The sequence below is a fragment of the Aquarana catesbeiana genome, linkage group LG02, assembly GCF_042186555.1.
Source record: "Aquarana catesbeiana isolate 2022-GZ linkage group LG02, ASM4218655v1, whole genome shotgun sequence".
Lineage (NCBI taxonomy): Eukaryota > Metazoa > Chordata > Amphibia > Anura > Ranidae > Aquarana > Aquarana catesbeiana.
Window position 1 is genome coordinate 27,325,477 of NC_133325.1, and position 18,614 is coordinate 27,344,090.

At 44.9% G+C, this 18,614-nt stretch overlaps 2 protein-coding genes across 2 annotated transcripts; one reads left to right on the top strand and one right to left on the bottom strand.

Annotated features, from left to right (window-relative positions):
- Positions 1 to 5,858: 5,858 nt before the first annotated feature.
- On the top strand, positions 5,859 to 6,694 carry LOC141129652 (histone H1.5-like). The gene has a single exon (XM_073617746.1). It carries the CDS (start codon positions 5,888 to 5,890, stop codon positions 6,554 to 6,556), a length of 669 nt encoding a protein of 222 aa, XP_073473847.1. The 5' UTR covers positions 5,859 to 5,887; the 3' UTR covers positions 6,557 to 6,694.
- A 1,184-nt stretch (positions 6,695 to 7,878) lies between these two features.
- LOC141126728 (histone H3) lies at positions 7,879 to 8,343 on the bottom strand. The gene has a single exon (XM_073612692.1). It carries the CDS (start codon positions 8,313 to 8,315, stop codon positions 7,905 to 7,907), a length of 411 nt encoding a protein of 136 aa, XP_073468793.1. The 5' UTR covers positions 8,316 to 8,343; the 3' UTR covers positions 7,879 to 7,904.
- Between the last annotated feature and the right edge of the window lie 10,271 nt (positions 8,344 to 18,614).

An 18,614-nucleotide genomic window follows, 5' to 3' on the forward strand; every position in this document is an offset into this window, starting at 1 on the left:
GCATTCAAGGGGCTACGCAAGCACGCAGGCCAAAAGATGCCATGCGGTGCTTGAGCTGGTGTGCTTGGGGGACAGGAGCCACACTGTGGCAGAGATCCTGTCAGCTCTGCAGGGGCAGGTTCAGAGGTGGTTGACGCCACACCAGCTTAAGCCAGGAATGGTGGTTTGCGACAATGGCACCAACCTCCTCTCTGCCCTCCGACAGGGACAACTGACCCATGTGCCCTGTTTGGCTCACGTCCTTAACTTGGTGGTACAGCGGTTCTTGGGCAGGTACCCGGGCTTACAGGATGTCCTGAGGCAGGCCAGGAAAGTCTGTGTGCATTTCCGCAGGTCGTATAATGCTAGTGCTCGGCTGGCTGACCTCCAAAAGGAATTTAACCTGCCCAAGAACCGCCTAATCTGTGACATGCCCACCAGGTGGAACTCAACGTTGGCCATGTTGCAGCGGCTGCACACGCATCAGAGGGCCATCAATGAGTACCTGTGTGACTATGGCACCAGGACAGGGTCAGGGGAGCTTGTTTTTTTTGTTTTTTTTCCCATGCCAGTGGGCCATGATCAGGGATGCATGCACTGTCCTGTCACCATTTGAGGAGGCCACGAGGATGGTGAGCAGTGACAGTGCATGCATTAGTGACACTGTCCCCCTTGTCCACCTGTTGGAGTACACACTGCATGGAATAATGGACAGGGCACTTGAGGCAGAACAGAGGCAGGAAGAGGAGGACTTTCTTAGCTCTCAAGGTCCCCTTTGTCCAGACAGTGTTCCTGCGTGCCCGCCGATCACACAGGAAGAGGAGGAGGAGGAGGAAGAGATGGATTGTGTCAGCATGGGGGTGGAGCCTGGCACTTAGCATCAGCAGCAGTCTTTAAGGGATCATTTACAGTCCCAAGAAACCCATGGAATTGTACATGGTTGGGAGGAGGTGGCTGCGGATCATGTCGTCCTTAGTGACCCAGAGGACTCCGGACCGAATGCCTCAGCAAACCTACGCTGCATGGCCTCCCTGATCCTGCAAAGCCTGCGGAAGGATCCTCGTATTTGTGGTATCAAGGAGAGGTATCAATACTGGCTGGCAACCCTCCTTGATCCACGTTACAAGGGTAAGGTTGCGGACCTTATCTTGCCGTTGCAGAGGGAGCAGAGGATGAAGCATCTTTGGGAGGCCTTGCAGAAAGGTCTGTGCAACGTGTTCCCAGAGACTGGGAGGTTACAAACTCCTGTTCCTGGACAACGTGTTGCTGAGGCTTCGGTCAGTCAAAGAAGGAGCGGTGGAGAAGGTGGCCATCTGACCGATGCGTTCAGACAATTTTTTAGTCCTCAGCCCCAAGGTATGATCGGTTCCAGCAACCATCACCAGCGTCTGTTTTACATGGTGCAGGAATATCTAGGGGCAAGATCTGACTTGGACACTTTTTCCACCAAAAATCCTCTGGGTTACTGGGTCTTGAGGATGGATCACTGGCCAGAGCTTGCACAGTATGCAATTGAGCTACCGGCCTGTCCTGCATCCAGCGTTCTTTCGGTACGCATATTCAGTGCTGCTGGAGGTTTTGTAACCGATCACAGGGTGTGCCTGTCCACCGACCCGGTCGATCGACTGACCATCATAAAAATGAATCAGTCTTGGATCACCACCAGCTACCAAGCACCTGATGCTGATGTAACCCAATATATAGATATATATATATTTTTTTTTATTAGTCAGATCCCTTCAAGACTGCATATTCTGATGCTGAGTGACTATCCTGTTATGCTGAGTGACTATCCTCTTCCTCCTCAATGATCATGCTGATAGCTTGTAAGAATATTTTTGGTTCTGGGCGCCGCCACCAGTGGCTAAGGCCCAATTTTTCAGCCCCCATTTAACAGGGGCGTGTAATTACAATTTTTGATGCAATACTTTGCAGCAGGGCTCGTTCCTGTGCTCCAACTAGAGTATCTGTGAGGGGTTGCAGTGTTGTGGCACCAGCATCAGTGCCTCTTCCTCCTCAATGATCATGCTGATAGCTTGTAAGAATATTTTTGGTTCTGGGCGCCGCCACCAGTGGCTAAGGGCCAAATTTTCATCCCCTGTTTAACAGAGGGTTGTAATTACAAATGTTGATGCAATATTTTACAGGAGGGCTCATTCCTAGAGTATCTGTGAGGGGTTGCAGTGTTGTGGCACCAGTGCCTAAGGCCCAATTTTTCTGCTAATTTTTTAATATTTTGCAGCTGCCCATTTCTGCGCCCACCAAGAGTAACTGTGAGGACTTACAGTATTGTGACACCAGCACCACCGCCACCAAAGGCCCAATTTTTCTGACCCTGTTCAACAGGGGCATGTAATTACAATTCTTCATCTAATATTTCACAGAAGAGCCCGTTCCTGCGCCCACCAAGAGTAACTGTGAGGGCTTACAGTGTTGTGGCAACACCAACACCTAAGGCCGCAATTTCTGCAGAGTATATAGGGCAGGCCCCTACTTTCATACATCCAACTTACAAACGACTCCTACTTGCAAACGGAAGGAGACAACAGAAAGTGAGATGAAATCTACCCCTAGGACAGGAAATTCTCTCCTGTAAGAGTTAATATGGGAAAAACATGTCTCCTCTCCACTGATGCTTTATCACCAATCCTTGTTTAACTAACAACCCCAAATTGTCAAAAAACATTTGTCATTGGGACAGAAAGTGAGGTAAAATCTTCTGAAGAGGTGCACAGACAGCAAAACAAATGTCACAGGGGTGATAACCCTTCCCTATGTTTACCAAAAAGTTTAAAAATAGATTTTTTTTGGCTGGAGCTACACTTTAAAAATGTACCAGTTCAAAATTACAAACAGATTCTACTTAACAACAAACCTACAGTCCCTGTCTTGTTTGCACCGCCTGCATGCTGCTGTTCAGAAGGCCTGGGGCCCCACGCCTTTCCTTTTTTTAATTTGGGTGCGGGGTTCCCCTTAATATCCATACAAGAACCCAAGGGCCTGGTAATGGACTGGGGGGGGGGGGTGTACCCATGTCGTTTGTCTCACTGATTTTCATCCATATTACCGGGACCGGACATTACATTAAAGCCGTAAGCAGTTTTAAATGACTTTTATTCCTTTAAAAATGTCATTTTGTGCAGGGACTGTTCTAAGCACGGAAAACATGTGCCTCTTTACAGGCATACTATAGACACCCCCCAGGTACAATATTTAAAGGAATAGTTCACTTTTTTTTTCCACTTTAAGTATCATTAAAATCACTGCTCCCGAAAAAACGGCCGTTTTTAAAACTTTTTTTGCATTGATACATGTCCCCTGGGGCAGGACCCGGGTCCCCAAACCCTTTTTAGGACAATACCGTGCAAATTAGCCTTTCAAATTAGCACTTTTGATTTTGAACGTTCGAGTCCCATAGACGTCAATGGGGTTCTAACGTGCAAATTTACGGTCCATCCGAAGGTTCTGGTGCGAACCGAAACGGGGGTGTTTGGCTCATCCCTAATGGAGAGGTGTGTGGTCATTATCACATTGTTCTCCCATAGAGATCAAACTTTCTGTTATCTATATTTACAATCAGATCTCCCGATAACAATGTATGTGGGGCTCTTTGTATGGAGAGGTGGATGTCTTTATGTGTTGTATAGTGGAAATGAGCCACCCACATACCACACATCAGAGCTGTGACTTCATTCTAACCATGTACAAAATGATTCTGGATTATTCGATGGGCTTTGCTAGCCAGGTACATCTACCCCCCCCCAAGGAAAAAAAAAAACAAATAACAAAAAACGTCAAGTATCTAGATGGCCGCTTGTGTTTCCAATTCACTAGATCCCCAGACATTGTTCTGGTTTAGCTACAAAAGTCTACATTGTAAAACACAATTTGGGAATTAGGAAGGAAAACATTACAACGAATCACATTGTATCTCTTCCCAGATCTCAGTACAGATGCCATGTATCTTGTCACCGCCAGGTGTCAGTGTTGCACCTTCATTTGTAATAGAGTGGGATCCATTTTTTTGTATTCCTTTTTATTGAAAATTGTCAGTGATCAGAGTAAATCTCCAGAGGGTCACTTCCAGGTCCCTCCCTGGTATAAAACAACTTACAGGATTTGAACTAAGGGGTGCCCCAGTTGGATGGACAGGTCCTCTTTATGGATATATTGGTGGTCTTTTCAGTCCCAGTGTCTCCCATCCCCCCTATGTGATAGTATTGGTCAGGTGACAGGTCCTCTTTATGGAGATATTGGTGGAGTCGTGCTAATTAGGATACAGTGGAGAAGTGCTATTCATGATATAGAGGAGCGATGCTTTTATACATACGGTGGTCCGGTGCTATTAATGATAGGAAGGAGAGGTGTGTTATATATTGAGTATAAATCAGAATAAAGTTGGGGGAGGAGGCGGACATCATGTGTAAAGTTTATGGGGATCGATCTATCTATCTATCTATCTATCTATCTATCTATCTATCTTTTTCCTTTTTTCCTTTCTTTACAATAATCTAGTAGTTATTTAGAATTCATATCTTGGTCTCTGGAGATTTATTGTATTATGAGATACATGTACTTTCCATGTGATTGGGATCATTGGATCAGTGAAAGTTTTTAGCGCTGTATATTTTCAGGATTAGCCGGAATTCATCCACACTAGTAGATCGGGGCTCTGGGGGATACAGAGGAGAGGAGATATTGAGGATACAGAGAAGAGATGCTATCTGGGGAAAGGAGGAGCAGACCTAACTGGGATACAGAGGGGAGATGATAATGGGGTAAAGGGGGTCTAATATTTAAATCCCTAAGTTCAATTCTTTTGGTGAATTCCCTTTACTTTTAGTTTTCTTTGGATCTGAGAGGAAGGGAACACCCTGAAATCTTGTCCTGGAGAATGTTAACAGAATAAAATACGTTTTGTGGTCAGTATGCATGTTTTTATTTTAGTAGCCTAGAAATAAATCCACCCCTCACTAACCTACAAATAGCCAATATTTACTATCAAGATTCACCTAAAGCTACACTATATTAGGATTTTCAGCAAAATTCTTGTTACTGAAATGATCTCTTGGGGGATCCAATGCTGATGGATTGACTCTTTGATCACCAAAACAATAAACTTATATTCTAGATACTGATAGAAGGATTCAAAGCAAGCATTGCACCCGCGTAGGATATATAGCTGTGTAGTAAAAGAGATCGATAAACATACTCAAAGTATCTGGATAACAATAGATGTATCATGATGACCAGATAATGATACATAGCACATCAAACATGACATTGTGTAATCAGCTGAGACATTTGTATGTATAACAATATCTGCCATCACATCACACAAGGATCTCATGTCACCGGCTGATGTTTTTGTTCCAGGCTCCTTCTACTCAGCTATAGATGAGCAGAGTTGTGTATTAGGGGGAAATGTTTCCCGATGGTCACTCTTCACTCATCTATTGTGAAGATCATTCTAGTGGGAGATGTGAGAAGATTGTTTTCTGGGTAGAATTTGTGTAGAAAACAAGATAGAAGGAAGAATGGGACACACACTCAGGAGGATGGCTGTGTTTGCAGCCCCTGTGTTCAGCCTCCTCAGCAGCTCCTGACAGCTGTAAGTGACCCCCCGATAAGTGACAGTCCAGTGAGCAGATCGGGTCCCCGATGAAGATCGGACATCGTTCTATTCCAGAATAAAATCATTTTTCTCTCTGCCCGGAAAACACAACAAGAGAGAGAAGATTCCCTATTACTGAAGTAAGAGTGGGTGGGCGTGTCTAATGTGTAACCAATAGGAGTGCAGACAGCGTGTTGTGTACCAACCAATAGAAATGACGATCGTACTGTATAAAGGCAGAGCGCTCGGATCATCGTATTATGAACGTTTTGTAAACCTTTCTGAAGAGGAATCATGACGGAGACTGAAAGCGCCCCAGCCGCCGCTCCTCCAGCGGAGCCCGCCGCCAAGAAGAAGCCGGCCAAGAAGGCGGCAGCCGGAGGAGCCAAGAAAGGCAGCAAGAAGCCGTCCGGTCCCAGCGTGTCCGAGCTCCTCGTCAAAGCCGTGGCCGCTTCCAAAGAGCGCAGCGGGGTCTCCCTATCCGCCCTCAAGAAGGTCCTGTCCGCCGGAGGATACGATGTGGACAAGAACAACAGCCGCCTCAAGATCGACATCAGGGGGCTGGTGACTAAGGGGACCCTCGTCCAGGTCAAAGGACATGGCGCCTCCGGATCCTTCAAGATCAACAAGAAGCAGGAGGACAAGGCGGCAGGCGCCAAGAAAAGCACCAAGAAGCCATCGGCTGCGGCCAAGTCCCCCAAAAAGCCGGCCGCCAAGAAGCCAGCCAAGTCCCCCAAGAAGAAGACCACCACCAAAGCCCCCACCGCAGCCAAGAGCCCCAAGAAGGCCGCCAAGAAACCCGCAAAAAAGCCTGCAGCTGCTAAAGCCAAGAAGGTGACAAAGAGCCCCAAGAAGCCCAAAGCTGCAGCCAAGCCGAAAAAAGTCGCCAAGAGTCCGGCTAAGAAGGCGGCTAAACCCAAGACAGCAGCCAAGCCCAAGAAGGCCGCTCCAAAGAAGAAATAATCCCCACCGGAGAGACCTCCTTTCATCTACACCCCCCAAAGGCTCTTCTCAGAGCCACCCACCTCCTCCTGACAGAGCTCTACATACACACAGCGACCAGGGGGGGCCGCATTAGAAGTCCTCCATACAGAGCAATGTGACCACCTTACCCAATCCCCTCTATAGAATAATATAGAATACAGCGGGAGATCCGATCACAGGACTCTTCACATGACATCCGTCATTGATACAAAGGATAGCTTCAGGTATTTCCCCCCCCCCCCCCCCAATATATATATATATATATATATACATATACACTTCTGTGGTGCGGATTAGAGACAATTTTCGCACTGGGAGATCTCCCCAGGGAGGTGGAGTAAGAATGATCAGCGACAAGATCATTGTGTTATGTGGGCAATGTACTCTTTACTAAATAAATATCCAGTTACAGATTTCCCATCCCCAGGTCTAGCGGCCCCGATATCACATTCGGAGGGAAACGGATACATTTCAGGTTCCATGTCAGAAATTTCATTGTAGGATACTATAAACGCTCTCATTGGTTGACAGATGAAGCACAGGCTGTTATGATTGGCGGAGTTGGAAATTTTCAAACTGCCCGCCATAATTTTACAGTTTTCCATTATGCAACAATTAGCCCCCCCCCATCCATGGGCGGTAGAGAATAATGGAACAAAAAAGGGAGTTCCCCGGATTTTTTCACACAATACTGGATGAATTGTTCCTTCTAGTCTCTCCATTTGTGATGGATTGATGTTGGAAATAATTGTATCAATAAATGACAATCTAACACCGCACTCAAAGATAATTCTCTTATTCTCATGAGCCCCCCATTGTACAAATATGGTCCCCCAGGCCAAACATTCATAATCCCTTCAGATAAACCATAAAGTAGAAGAAATGTTCACCGATATAAGGCGGTAGTGTTGAAATAAAATGAGAAAAGGGACTTGGCAGTTTTTTTCCTAGTCAGCCTTCATATTTCCAGACGGGTCTCTGGAGAGATGAGAAGTGATGGATAGGGAAAGAGGGGGGCGGAGTGTCCCTGGCTGGACTGACAGGATTATTGTACAAGTGACTTAAGTTCTATCACAGCATGGAGCAGTCCAGAGGAAAAGATTAGAGAAAAAAAAATGAGTAGTGTAAAACATAATCGGTATGTAGTGGGTGTAGATGTCTATAGAGGAAGGAGGTGGGGAGATGTGTGGATGTCTTGTAGGGATTTCCCTGTCATGTAGTCGATGTGATGATGGAGTATATAGATCTCTTTGTATAGGAGGATGTGGTGGCTCTGAAAAGAGCCTTTGTGTTGGGATTAGTAGTAGTTCGGAGTGTGTGTCTCTCTCTATGCCCTCTCCCCGCGGATGCGGCGTGCCAGCTGGATGTCTTTGGGCATGATGGTGACCCTCTTGGCGTGGATGGCGCAGAGGTTGGTGTCCTCGAAGAGTCCGACGAGGTAAGCCTCAGAGGCCTCCTGCAGAGCCATGACGGCGGAGCTCTGGAAGCGCAGGTCGGTCTTGAAGTCCTGGGCGATCTCTCGGACGAGGCGCTGGAAGGGCAGCTTGCGGATGAGCAGCTCGGTGGATTTCTGGTAGCGGCGGATCTCTCGGAGAGCCACGGTGCCGGGCCTGTAGCGGTGAGGCTTCTTGACTCCGCCGGTGGCCGGGGCGCTCTTGCGGGCGGCTTTGGTGGCCAGCTGCTTGCGGGGAGCTTTGCCTCCGGTGGACTTACGGGCTGTCTGCTTGGTTCTCGCCATGACTGTTCAGTGCTTCGCTGATACAAGGAACGTGAGCTTATGCCGCTCTGCAGCGCTATTTATACACATCTCCAGCCCTCTGATTGGACAATGAGAGCACACTCCTCCTCCTCATTGAAAAGCGCCTTTTTTTTTTTTTTCAAATTGCCCGCCTAGATCTGCACGTTCTATTTTTGCAATAAATCGCTATTTTGTTTTCCCAAATCCAAAGTAAAATCTCCGCACATCACACAATACTCGGAGATCTCTGAACTCCTTCAATGTGGACTATTAATTAGAATAGAAAGTGTGAGCGGGGATTCCACACTGAGCAGCTGTTGTCTGTTCTGCCAAATACACAGCACAGGGATCAGGGGGATCCGTCCATGCTCACTTCTTATAGGTCACCGATCACGGTATACATCTGACTTATAAAGAACACTTTTCATGTCCCCTGTAATGGGGATCAGGGGGATTGTGGGGGGCTGAGGCTCTCTGCTCTCCGGACTCCATCACATCTATCGTTCCACTCTGCCACCTAGAGGTCATTCCGGGAACATCTCCGCCTTCACTGTCTTCTGTGGACAGCTCCACTATAGAGCCCATAGGATGTCTGTCACTGAAATCCTCTCTATGTTATGATCACTAAATGACACAATAAAGGCGGATGGAGGAGTCCCCTGAAGTGTCCCTCGTGTGCTTTCGAGGCTGTGGCCGGGGGGGAACGTTGTTTCTCACCTGGAAGACTTTTGGGTGAGAGTGCACACCTTAATGTACTCGGTAACAATGGTTAACATTCCCTAAAAAAAAAGCTCAAATAGGTCTCCTAATTTACAAACCGGTTGACAGCAACCCTAAACATACACAGAATCCTAAATGTTATGTTTTTGGGCAGCTAAAATATCTATAGGTACTGCTTAGAAGACACCTAGGTCGATCTAGAGCAGTGGTCCTCAACCTTGCTAGTGCTGTGACCCCTTGATAAAATTTCCCAAGTTGTGGGGACCCCAACAGTAAAATTATTTTTGTAGCGTGGGTGGTCAGCACCCAAGGCAAGACAAGTAATTTGCGCCCCTAATGGACATTCAGCGCTCCCTGAGTTCCTTCCATTCGTACAGTATTGAAACCCCTTATGGTACATTTTAGGATGTGCCACTCTTTCTCTTTGTTTCCCTTTCTTTCTCCATCCTAATTTCTTATTTTTTTTTCCCCATTCCTCTCTCTAGCCATCTTTTCTCTTATTCTTTCCCTCCCTTTTTCTTTGTTCCTCCCCCTCTTTTCCTCTCCCTTCCATGTATTCTCTATTTGTATTCCTTCTCTTACTCCTTGGTGAGGAGTGGGGGGAATGGGATGAGTGGCAGTGCTGGTGGGGAGTTCTGATCAGCCAACTTAGGTGCTCTTGATCAAGCTCATCTGCTGATCTGAGAACTGTAGGGGGCACTTTTAATGGCAACCATAATCACAGGTTACTCACTGTGTCTCTGACTTTGTGGTGTCTCGTAACAGTGGCACCTATGCCAAAATCAGGAGATAGGGTCTCCTCCAGCCCCTCCTACTTCACATTCCTCACCAGTCAGCTGACCTCTAGCCTCTAGTCTCTGTCCCCCAGCCATGCCGTGAACTGAATGGGCGGCTGCGAATAGGCTAAGTGGGCGGCCACGGGCTCCAGGGACAGCCCAGCTGGGTAGCCGCAAAAAGGCTGGGAGAGCAGTGTGGGCTTCAGGAACAGCCCAGGATTCGGTGACCCCTGGCAAATTATCATTCGACCCCTGAGGGGTTCCTGACCCCCAGGTTGAGAACCACTGATCTAGAGGGTCCATGTGTATCCAAACAAAATATCTGGATACAATACAACTGATTTGCGACCATGTTGATCCCTATACTCTATACTCTAAAATCAAGGCCCATTCCTCCTTATCTGTTCATGTTGCTGTGAACTTCCCATCCAACTTTGCCCTTTCGAGGACTGGAGTGGTTGCTCAATTTTCCATACTTACTGTATTCAAACACTATACATGAACCATTTAGATTTGTTTTGTAAACCCTGTAATAAGTTGTTTTATACCAGGGACCTCAATGCCTGGAAGTGACCCTCTGGAGATTTACTGTTATCGTTGACAATCTTCAATACAAAGGAATAAAAACTATCCCCAAGTGATCAGACTAGTCCAGATGAAGGTGTAACACTGACACATTGCTTCTGTACGGAGATCTTGGAAGATCGTAATGTTTTCCCTCCTGATTCCACTTCCTAATTTACTGGGCGTAACATCATTTATCAAAAATATTTAAAACAAGAAAATGGGTATATGTTATCATTTTTTAATTAATCAAAGTTTTTTTTTTTTTTTTTTTTTCCCAAGAAATTACGTTCGGAAATGGATACAGTTCAAGTGATGACATGAAATCCTTGTGTGGATGGATGTACACTGAAGGACTGAATGGTCTTTTTGCCCCTATGATAACATGCAGCAGCTGTGCCTGCTACTATCTCATGGTCAGTGTAGAAGGGATACAAGGTGATCAGAGAGCCATCATTCTGCACTGGGAGGATTGTGGAGAAATGATACAACGTATTACAAGGAATCTGTTCCGGGACTCTCGGAGATACTTTACTGCTGAGAGATAATTGGAGATTAGAGATGTTGCAATACATCGGTGTAGTGTATGGCCTAAAGGAACACACACCGGAGCATCATTGTGGGGACTTTATCCCCTTCCCGCCGACCGTACACAGATATGCGTACTCGGCTTTCCGGGGTTATACCGGGATGATGCCTGCAACTGCGGTACCGTTGTTTCGAGCGGGCGATCGGCTATCCGTATATAACAACCGATGCAGCTAAAAGCCACTTGGCTGTTATACTGGAGGAGCGGGAGGGGACATCCCCCCTCCTGCTGCCTCCCGCCGCTCTTACCGGGCCTCCCGTGCGATCGGGAGGCCCGGTGTCCAATCGGGTGCCTCCGGCGGCTGTGGGCGGGCTGGAACAAAGCTGTCGGCGGCTTCGTTCCAGCCTTCTCAATGTAAACGCGGAAGTAACGTCTTGACGTCACTTCCCGTTTACTCGGCTGCCAATGGTGCCAAATTTAAAAAAAATATACAGTATTCAGAATCGCCATTTTCGGCGATCTGAATACTTTGAAGTGTAAAGGAGGGATGGGGGGTCTTTTAGACCCCCCCATCCCTCCATAAAGAGTACCTGTCACAACCTATAAAAATACAAATAAAAATAAAACAAAATCAATAAAATACATTAAAAAAAAAAAAAAAAGAAAATTTAAAGTGCCCCCGTCCCCGCGAGCTCGCGCAGCGAAGAAAACGCATATGAAAGTTGCGCACGCATATGTAAACAGTGTTCAAATCACACATGTGAGGTATCCCCGCGATCGTCAGAGCGAGAGCAATAATTCTAGCCCTAGACCTCCTCTGTAACTCTAACCTGGTAACAGTAAAAAAAAAATTTAAAGCGTCGCCTATGGAAATTCATAGCTACCATAGTTTGTCGCCATTCCACGAGTGCGTGCAATTATAAAGCGTGACATGTTTGGTATCTATTTACTCGGCGTAACATAGTCTTTCACATTATACAAAAAAATTGGGGTAACTTTACTGTTTGGATTTTTTAAAATTCATGGAAGTGTCCCTTTTCCAAAAATTTGCGTTTAAAACACCGCTGCACAAATACCGTGTGATATAAAATATTGCAACAATCTCCATTTTATTCTCTAGATTCTCTGCTAAATATATATATATATATATATATATATATATATATATATATATATATATATATATATATATATATATAATATTTGGGGGTTCTAAGTAATTTTCTAACAAAAAATATGGATTTTAACTTGTAAACACCAAATTTCAAAAATAGGCTTAGTCATGAAAGGGTTATATAGTAACTGGAATAGAAAAGTGCAGTGGCGGCACCCCTATTAAAATGTATAACCAGGAGGAATGACTGAAAGGGGAACATTAAATACTGCAATTTTGTCATCATTTCTTTATTCAATCCATGGATTAATTCATGGATTCATGAGCCTCGCCCATCCTCTGGAATTCCCTACCCCAATCTGTCAGACTGTCTCCAAATGGATCCACTTTTAGGCAATCCCTAAAAACCTTCCTCTTCAGAGAAATCTATCCTGCCTCCATCTAACAACTGCACTATTTTCTCCATTAGCTCATCCCCCACAGCTATTACCCTTTTGTATAAGTTGACCCTCCCTCCTAGATTGTAGGCTCTAACGAGCAGGGCTCTCTGATTTCTCCTGTATTGAATTGTATTGTAATTGTACTGTCTGCCCTAATGTTGTAAAGCGCTGCGTAAACTGTCGGCGCTATATAAATCCTGTATAATAATAATAATAATAATAATAATAATAATAATAATAATTAATTAACCAAGAAATACGTTGGAAATATTCATTTCAGATTGTTTTGTTCTTTGATTTTACTTCAGAATACAGAATCCGCCCTGCTATAGAGATCAATAGAAAGTCTACTGTGCAAGTATTTTCTGGGCTGAAAACATAGAGAGATCTCGCAATACATTTCTTTGGAGTCCTCAAAAGAAGGCAGTATTACTGGATGAAGAAGGAAACGCCCACAGCTGTGATTGGTTCAGATTTAAAATAGCTGTTTTCAAATTTTGCCCGCCGGAATTATGTAGATCGTTACAGATATATATTCATCTCTCTTTTACCGCCAAATCCGACACCGAGGAGATGATCGGATGAGACATTTATCGGAGAAATATGATTAACACTGTCATGTCATTAGTCCGGAATGATTAGGAAAGGAATCTGTTTGTTACTGAACCATGAGAAAACACTTCTATATGTTCTCAGAACCCAGGATCTCACCACTGCTACACACAGAATATGATGTTCATGTCACTGACTGATATTATTTTTTTTTTTATTTCTTTCTGGACATTTATCAGTTAAGATCGTCCTCATATCACAACCTGGATATGTCTAAAAAGAAATGTGCAATTCATGTTAGTAACCATGACACAGATACACATGTACAATGAATGAATAAAGTAAATATTTCATGTCTGAAGAACCAGATCGGGTTCCCCCTCGGTAACATGCAATCTGCCACATATTTACAAGGTTCTAAGAATGTGAAATTCTCTGCAGAAAACCAACGTTCTGTGGCCCCGCCCCTTTTCCATTAGTCTCCTATCAGGTCCGCTCAGGCTTAAAACAGGGGGAAAAACAAGGGCTTATCTTTATATAGTTTTCCTTTTCAGAGTACTATTTTATAAATATGACATTATTATTAACAATAGTATCTGGTGATTGTGGTTTCTGTTATCAGGAGTCCGAAAATGTATATTTTCGGTATAATCTCTGAAGAATACCTAGAAAATCATTAAGAAGCAAGAATAGATTTCACATCTCTAGATGGATTTCTCTTGCCATCATTTTCAAAACAGCAGAATGTGTAGGAGCCTTACAAATGGAAAAACAAATCTATTCTGTGTAATGAATGGGTGTGACTCCGCCTTTTCTCAGGATGGTTTCCATCAGGTCCGCACAGTCTCTATAAAAGGAGGGCGGGCAATCAGTCAATTTCAGTTCTTCTGAGTAACAGAGAAGAGTCGCCATGTCTGGTCGCGGTAAAGGAGGGAAGGGTCTGGGGAAAGGAGGCGCTAAGCGGCACAGGAAGGTGCTCCGGGACAACATCCAGGGCATCACCAAACCCGCCATCCGACGTTTGGCCCGCAGAGGTGGTGTCAAGCGCATCTCCGGACTCATCTATGAGGAGACCCGCGGAGTGCTCAAAGTCTTCCTGGAGAATGTCATCCGCGATGCCGTCACCTACACCGAGCACGCCAAGAGGAAGACCGTCACCGCCATGGATGTCGTCTATGCTCTCAAACGCCAGGGCCGCACTCTCTACGGATTCGGAGGCTAAACCCTCATAGACCCCTACTACCCACTTCATCTACACAAAGGCCCTTCTCAGGGCCACCCACCTTCTCATCCAAAGGGCTGTCTATAGATTTCTCCTGTAATGATACATTTTTGCTGTGTGTGAAAGGAAGTTCCTTTTAGCTAAACATACACCATGCAATCCGATGATTTCCTTTAGATGTAACAACAGATCTGTCTTACAATATCGTTATGTCACTTTTATTATATTTCAGGTAGGTTGTTCACCAATTAACACCACTTTCCTTAGTCGATACAAACGGATTGGTGTTGTCTGTGGTTCTCATCTTTTACACATTTGTCACTCGGAGTTGTTATTGGGACCCCCCCCCTCCCCATGTCTGTATAAAAGGCTGAGGGGGGATGCAAAGGGGCGGGGCCGCGACAATGTATTCTGCAGACAATGTCACTTATTCGAATCTGAACAGGAAACCGACCTGATTTATCAGACCTGAAAAATGTGTTTTGTGAAATGATTGTACATATTTATCTGGCGGTGTCCTGATTACTGCCAGTCACCTGACATTTCTCTATAGACAGATTCGGGGTGTGATATGAGGACAATCTGTCACCGCTACATGTAAGAGAAGAAGAAATATCGGTCAGTGATGTATGTCATTATGAATGCTTTATTTTCCGTCATAAAGGAAGATAAACGTTGTGTGTGTAGTAGTGGATTCCGAGGATTTGGAATAAAATAAAACATATATAAATGTTTGATTTAGTATTTAATCAGAAGTCATTCCCGTCTAACCGAAATTAAAATGTCGGATCTGGCGGTAGAAAAGGGGTGAATTTTTGTCTGTGATCTTCACAATTCTGGCGGGCAAAATTTGAGCTCTTTGCCCCACAACCAGTAGTTTTTTTTTTTTTTTTGGTAAAACGAATATTTCCTTGTGGGGTGTGAAGAAGGGGATGAGATCTGTGGGCTCCTTTCCAGTTGGGAGAATGATTTGTGATCATCAGAACTACTAGAAAGGATGGAGGAGAATGAAGTCCCTGTAATGAGATCACATTACTATATCAAATATTTCACCATTATCTTATTACGGACACATTGTTCTCCCGTCCGGATCACATCATCAACATGTAAAAGAAAATCATTTTCGGTTGTCTAATTTTTACAATCAGATCCCCCGATAACAATGTATGTGTGTCTTTGTATGGAGAGGTATAATGGGGCCGAATCTTCCTACTTTACTACTGACCTGTAAGAAGTGTGAAGAATATAACGTGTTTGCTTTTAGGGTGAACTATGAATCACATTAGACACATCGGAGACTAGGCAACAAAACAATGTATGTCGGGCTCTTTGTATGGAGAGGTGGGTGGCTCTGAAAAGAGCCGTTGTGTTGGGTAATAGAGGTGGAGGAATTGTCGGGGATGATTACTTGGATTTGGCGGCCTTGTGGCTCTCGGTCTTCTTGGGCAGCAGCACGGCCTGGATGTTGGGCAGGACTCCTCCCTGGGCGATGGTGACTCCGCCCAGCAGCTTGTTGAGCTCCTCGTCGTTGCGGACAGCCAGCTGGAGGTGTCGGGGGATGATGCGGGTCTTCTTGTTGTCGCGGGCGGCGTTGCCGGCCAGCTCCAGGATCTCAGCCGTCAGATACTCGAGCACGGCGGCCAGATAGACGGGAGCTCCGGCCCCGACCCGCTCGGCATAGTTGCCCTTCCTGAGCAGGCGGTGAACACGACCGACTGGGAACTGCAGACCAGCCCGGGATGATCGGGTCTTGGCCTTAGCCCGAACCTTGCCTCCTTGTTTGCCGCGTCCTGACATTATCACCGAATGATCGACACTAGAGAATGTCACCCCACAGCCACTCCCCTTTCTTTTATACACTCAGTGCTCTGACGTCACACGCTGTGATTGGTCCTGTTTCAATCCAGCCAATACTGTCCTGACTTGTCTCTAAACCAATCTGTAAAGGAGAAAAGAAAGCATGACGTCACTCCCCATCACATGATTGAATCCTCCAATAGAAGAGTGATTAGGGATGAGGCTCATTTGCATAGGACGCCTATATAAGCAGCACATGAGGGCGGCTCCAGCACATTTTCCCTTCACAGAGCGGAGAAGATATCGTTAACCCTTATCATGCCTGAACCAGCCAAGTCAGCCCCGGCGCCCAAGAAGGGCTCCAAGAAAGCCGTGACCAAGAGCCAGAAGAAGGACGGCAAGAAGCGGAGGAAGAGCAGGAAGGAGAGTTATGCCATCTACGTGTACAAGGTGCTCAAGCAGGTGCACCCCGACACCGGCATCTCGTCCAAGGCCATGGGCATCATGAACTCCTTCGTCAATGACATCTTCGAGCGCATCGCCGGCGAAGCTTCCCGCCTGGCTCATTACAACAAGCGCCGCACCATCACCTCCCGGGAGATCCAGACCGCCGTCCGCCTCCTCCTGCCCGGAGAGCTGGCCAAGCACGCCGTCTCCGAGGGCACCAAGGCCGTCACCAAGTACACCAGCGCCAAGTAATCCCCCCATCATCATCATCATCATTACCCCAACACAAGACACAAAGGCTCTTCTAAGAGCCACCCACCATTTCCATCAATGAGCTGTCATCATATTTTATCACAATTCTTAACCCGTTATCAATGAAGAATTAACAGGTTATCTATACAATGAGGTTTGTACAATCGGATGGCAAATTCTTCATTTGAGTATGTATTATAGTGAGAATAAATCCATCCGAATATCAGCTAGTTTATTACATTCCCTTTTTTTGTGAATTCTTCACGTATTTCCATTTAGACCCATCCATTCTAGTCGGCTAGTGGGAACAAACCATCCAATCACATTGTAGATCTTCCCACATCCCCGTACAGAAGACATGCAGTTTTATAACCACTAGGTGTCAGTGTTGCTCCTTAGAGAATACATGGGAGCTTTTTACCGTAATCTGAAAGTGGACTTTTCTGTATACAAGGATTACACATATATAATGTCTTGTATACATCATTTTTGACCTACACTTCCGATCTTTTCATTTTATAATATATTTCTGGTGAATATTTTATTTGGTAGTAAGGAAAACTGATAGAAAGGAGCCTCGGCCATCCAATATTCTGCAGAGAATTTCATTTACTTTGTAACTAGAAACCAGCAAAATGTTATCCATGTTTCTAAGAGGGGACAGATCTGATTCTTCAGACATGAAATATTTGTTTTATTCATTCATTATACAAATGTCAATGTCATGATTTCTGCCAGTCCTTTCACCTTTTTATTTATTCTAGTTTTACTATATGGGGGGGGGGGGGGGATCTGTAACTGGTACATATCTGATAGAGGTCAGTTCCATGATCCTATACAGATCTAATGATGAAACGTGGAATACTTGATTTCCCATCATCATATAGAAAGGTAGAGATCTATGAGAGAAGTCATCTCACTATCATGTTCTGCATTCGGAGGACTTGAAATAGAAGAGAACATATAGAAATGTTTTACATTATTCAGTGATCTTTAGAATCCATTCTTATTCATTTCAGACATAAAGCATTGATCATATTTCTTGGATAAATGTCTCATCTGATGATCTCAGGTCTCTGTCGGATTTGGCGATATAATAGGGGCTGATTATTTGTCTGTAACGTTCTTCACTATTCAAGCGGGAAAATTTGAAACCAGGAATTTGAAATCTGAGCCAATCAGAGCAGTGGGAGTTTAATAATCCTAATAACAAGGATCTTTAGATGAGGAGCAGGTCGGTCAGATTGGGAGGGGGATGAAGAAACCTTCCTTCTATTCCCATTCTGATTCTCTATGGATTGCGGAGATCATCTCCACTTTCTGGCTGTATACATTCTTCTATTCATCGCCTTGCACTGCACACACACCCCCAGTGTTCTACCAGAAATCACCACAAGGTGGCAGAGCTGAATAAACACTTATGCCGCACTCACACATTGTTACAATCAAAGATCTCCCACAATCTCCCGCCTTACATTGTTACTTTATCTGAAAAGACAAGTTAAAAAAATCGTGGTGTTCTTAAACCACAACACAATGGAGGAAAGAAGCCAGAAAACGAAACATTGTATCTACTCTATCAGCCCAGTCAAATCTTTGTCTATTTGTATCTATTTCAATCATCAACAGCAGATCAATGTACAAAGATAAAGCCCTAAGCTTCCTGATAGGTAAATGACACAAATAAACACAAAGTATCAGCTACATACAAATCTGATGACAATATCACCTCGGACGGCACACAGTCCTTTATAGCAAGTAGAGGTAGAACATTGTCCCTAGGGCATTGGACATTTTTATCACCTTTACTAATATCTACACATTTATAGGTGAACTTACACATGATCGCCAATCCTGGAAACCATTTTATTCCCATCATTCCCCCA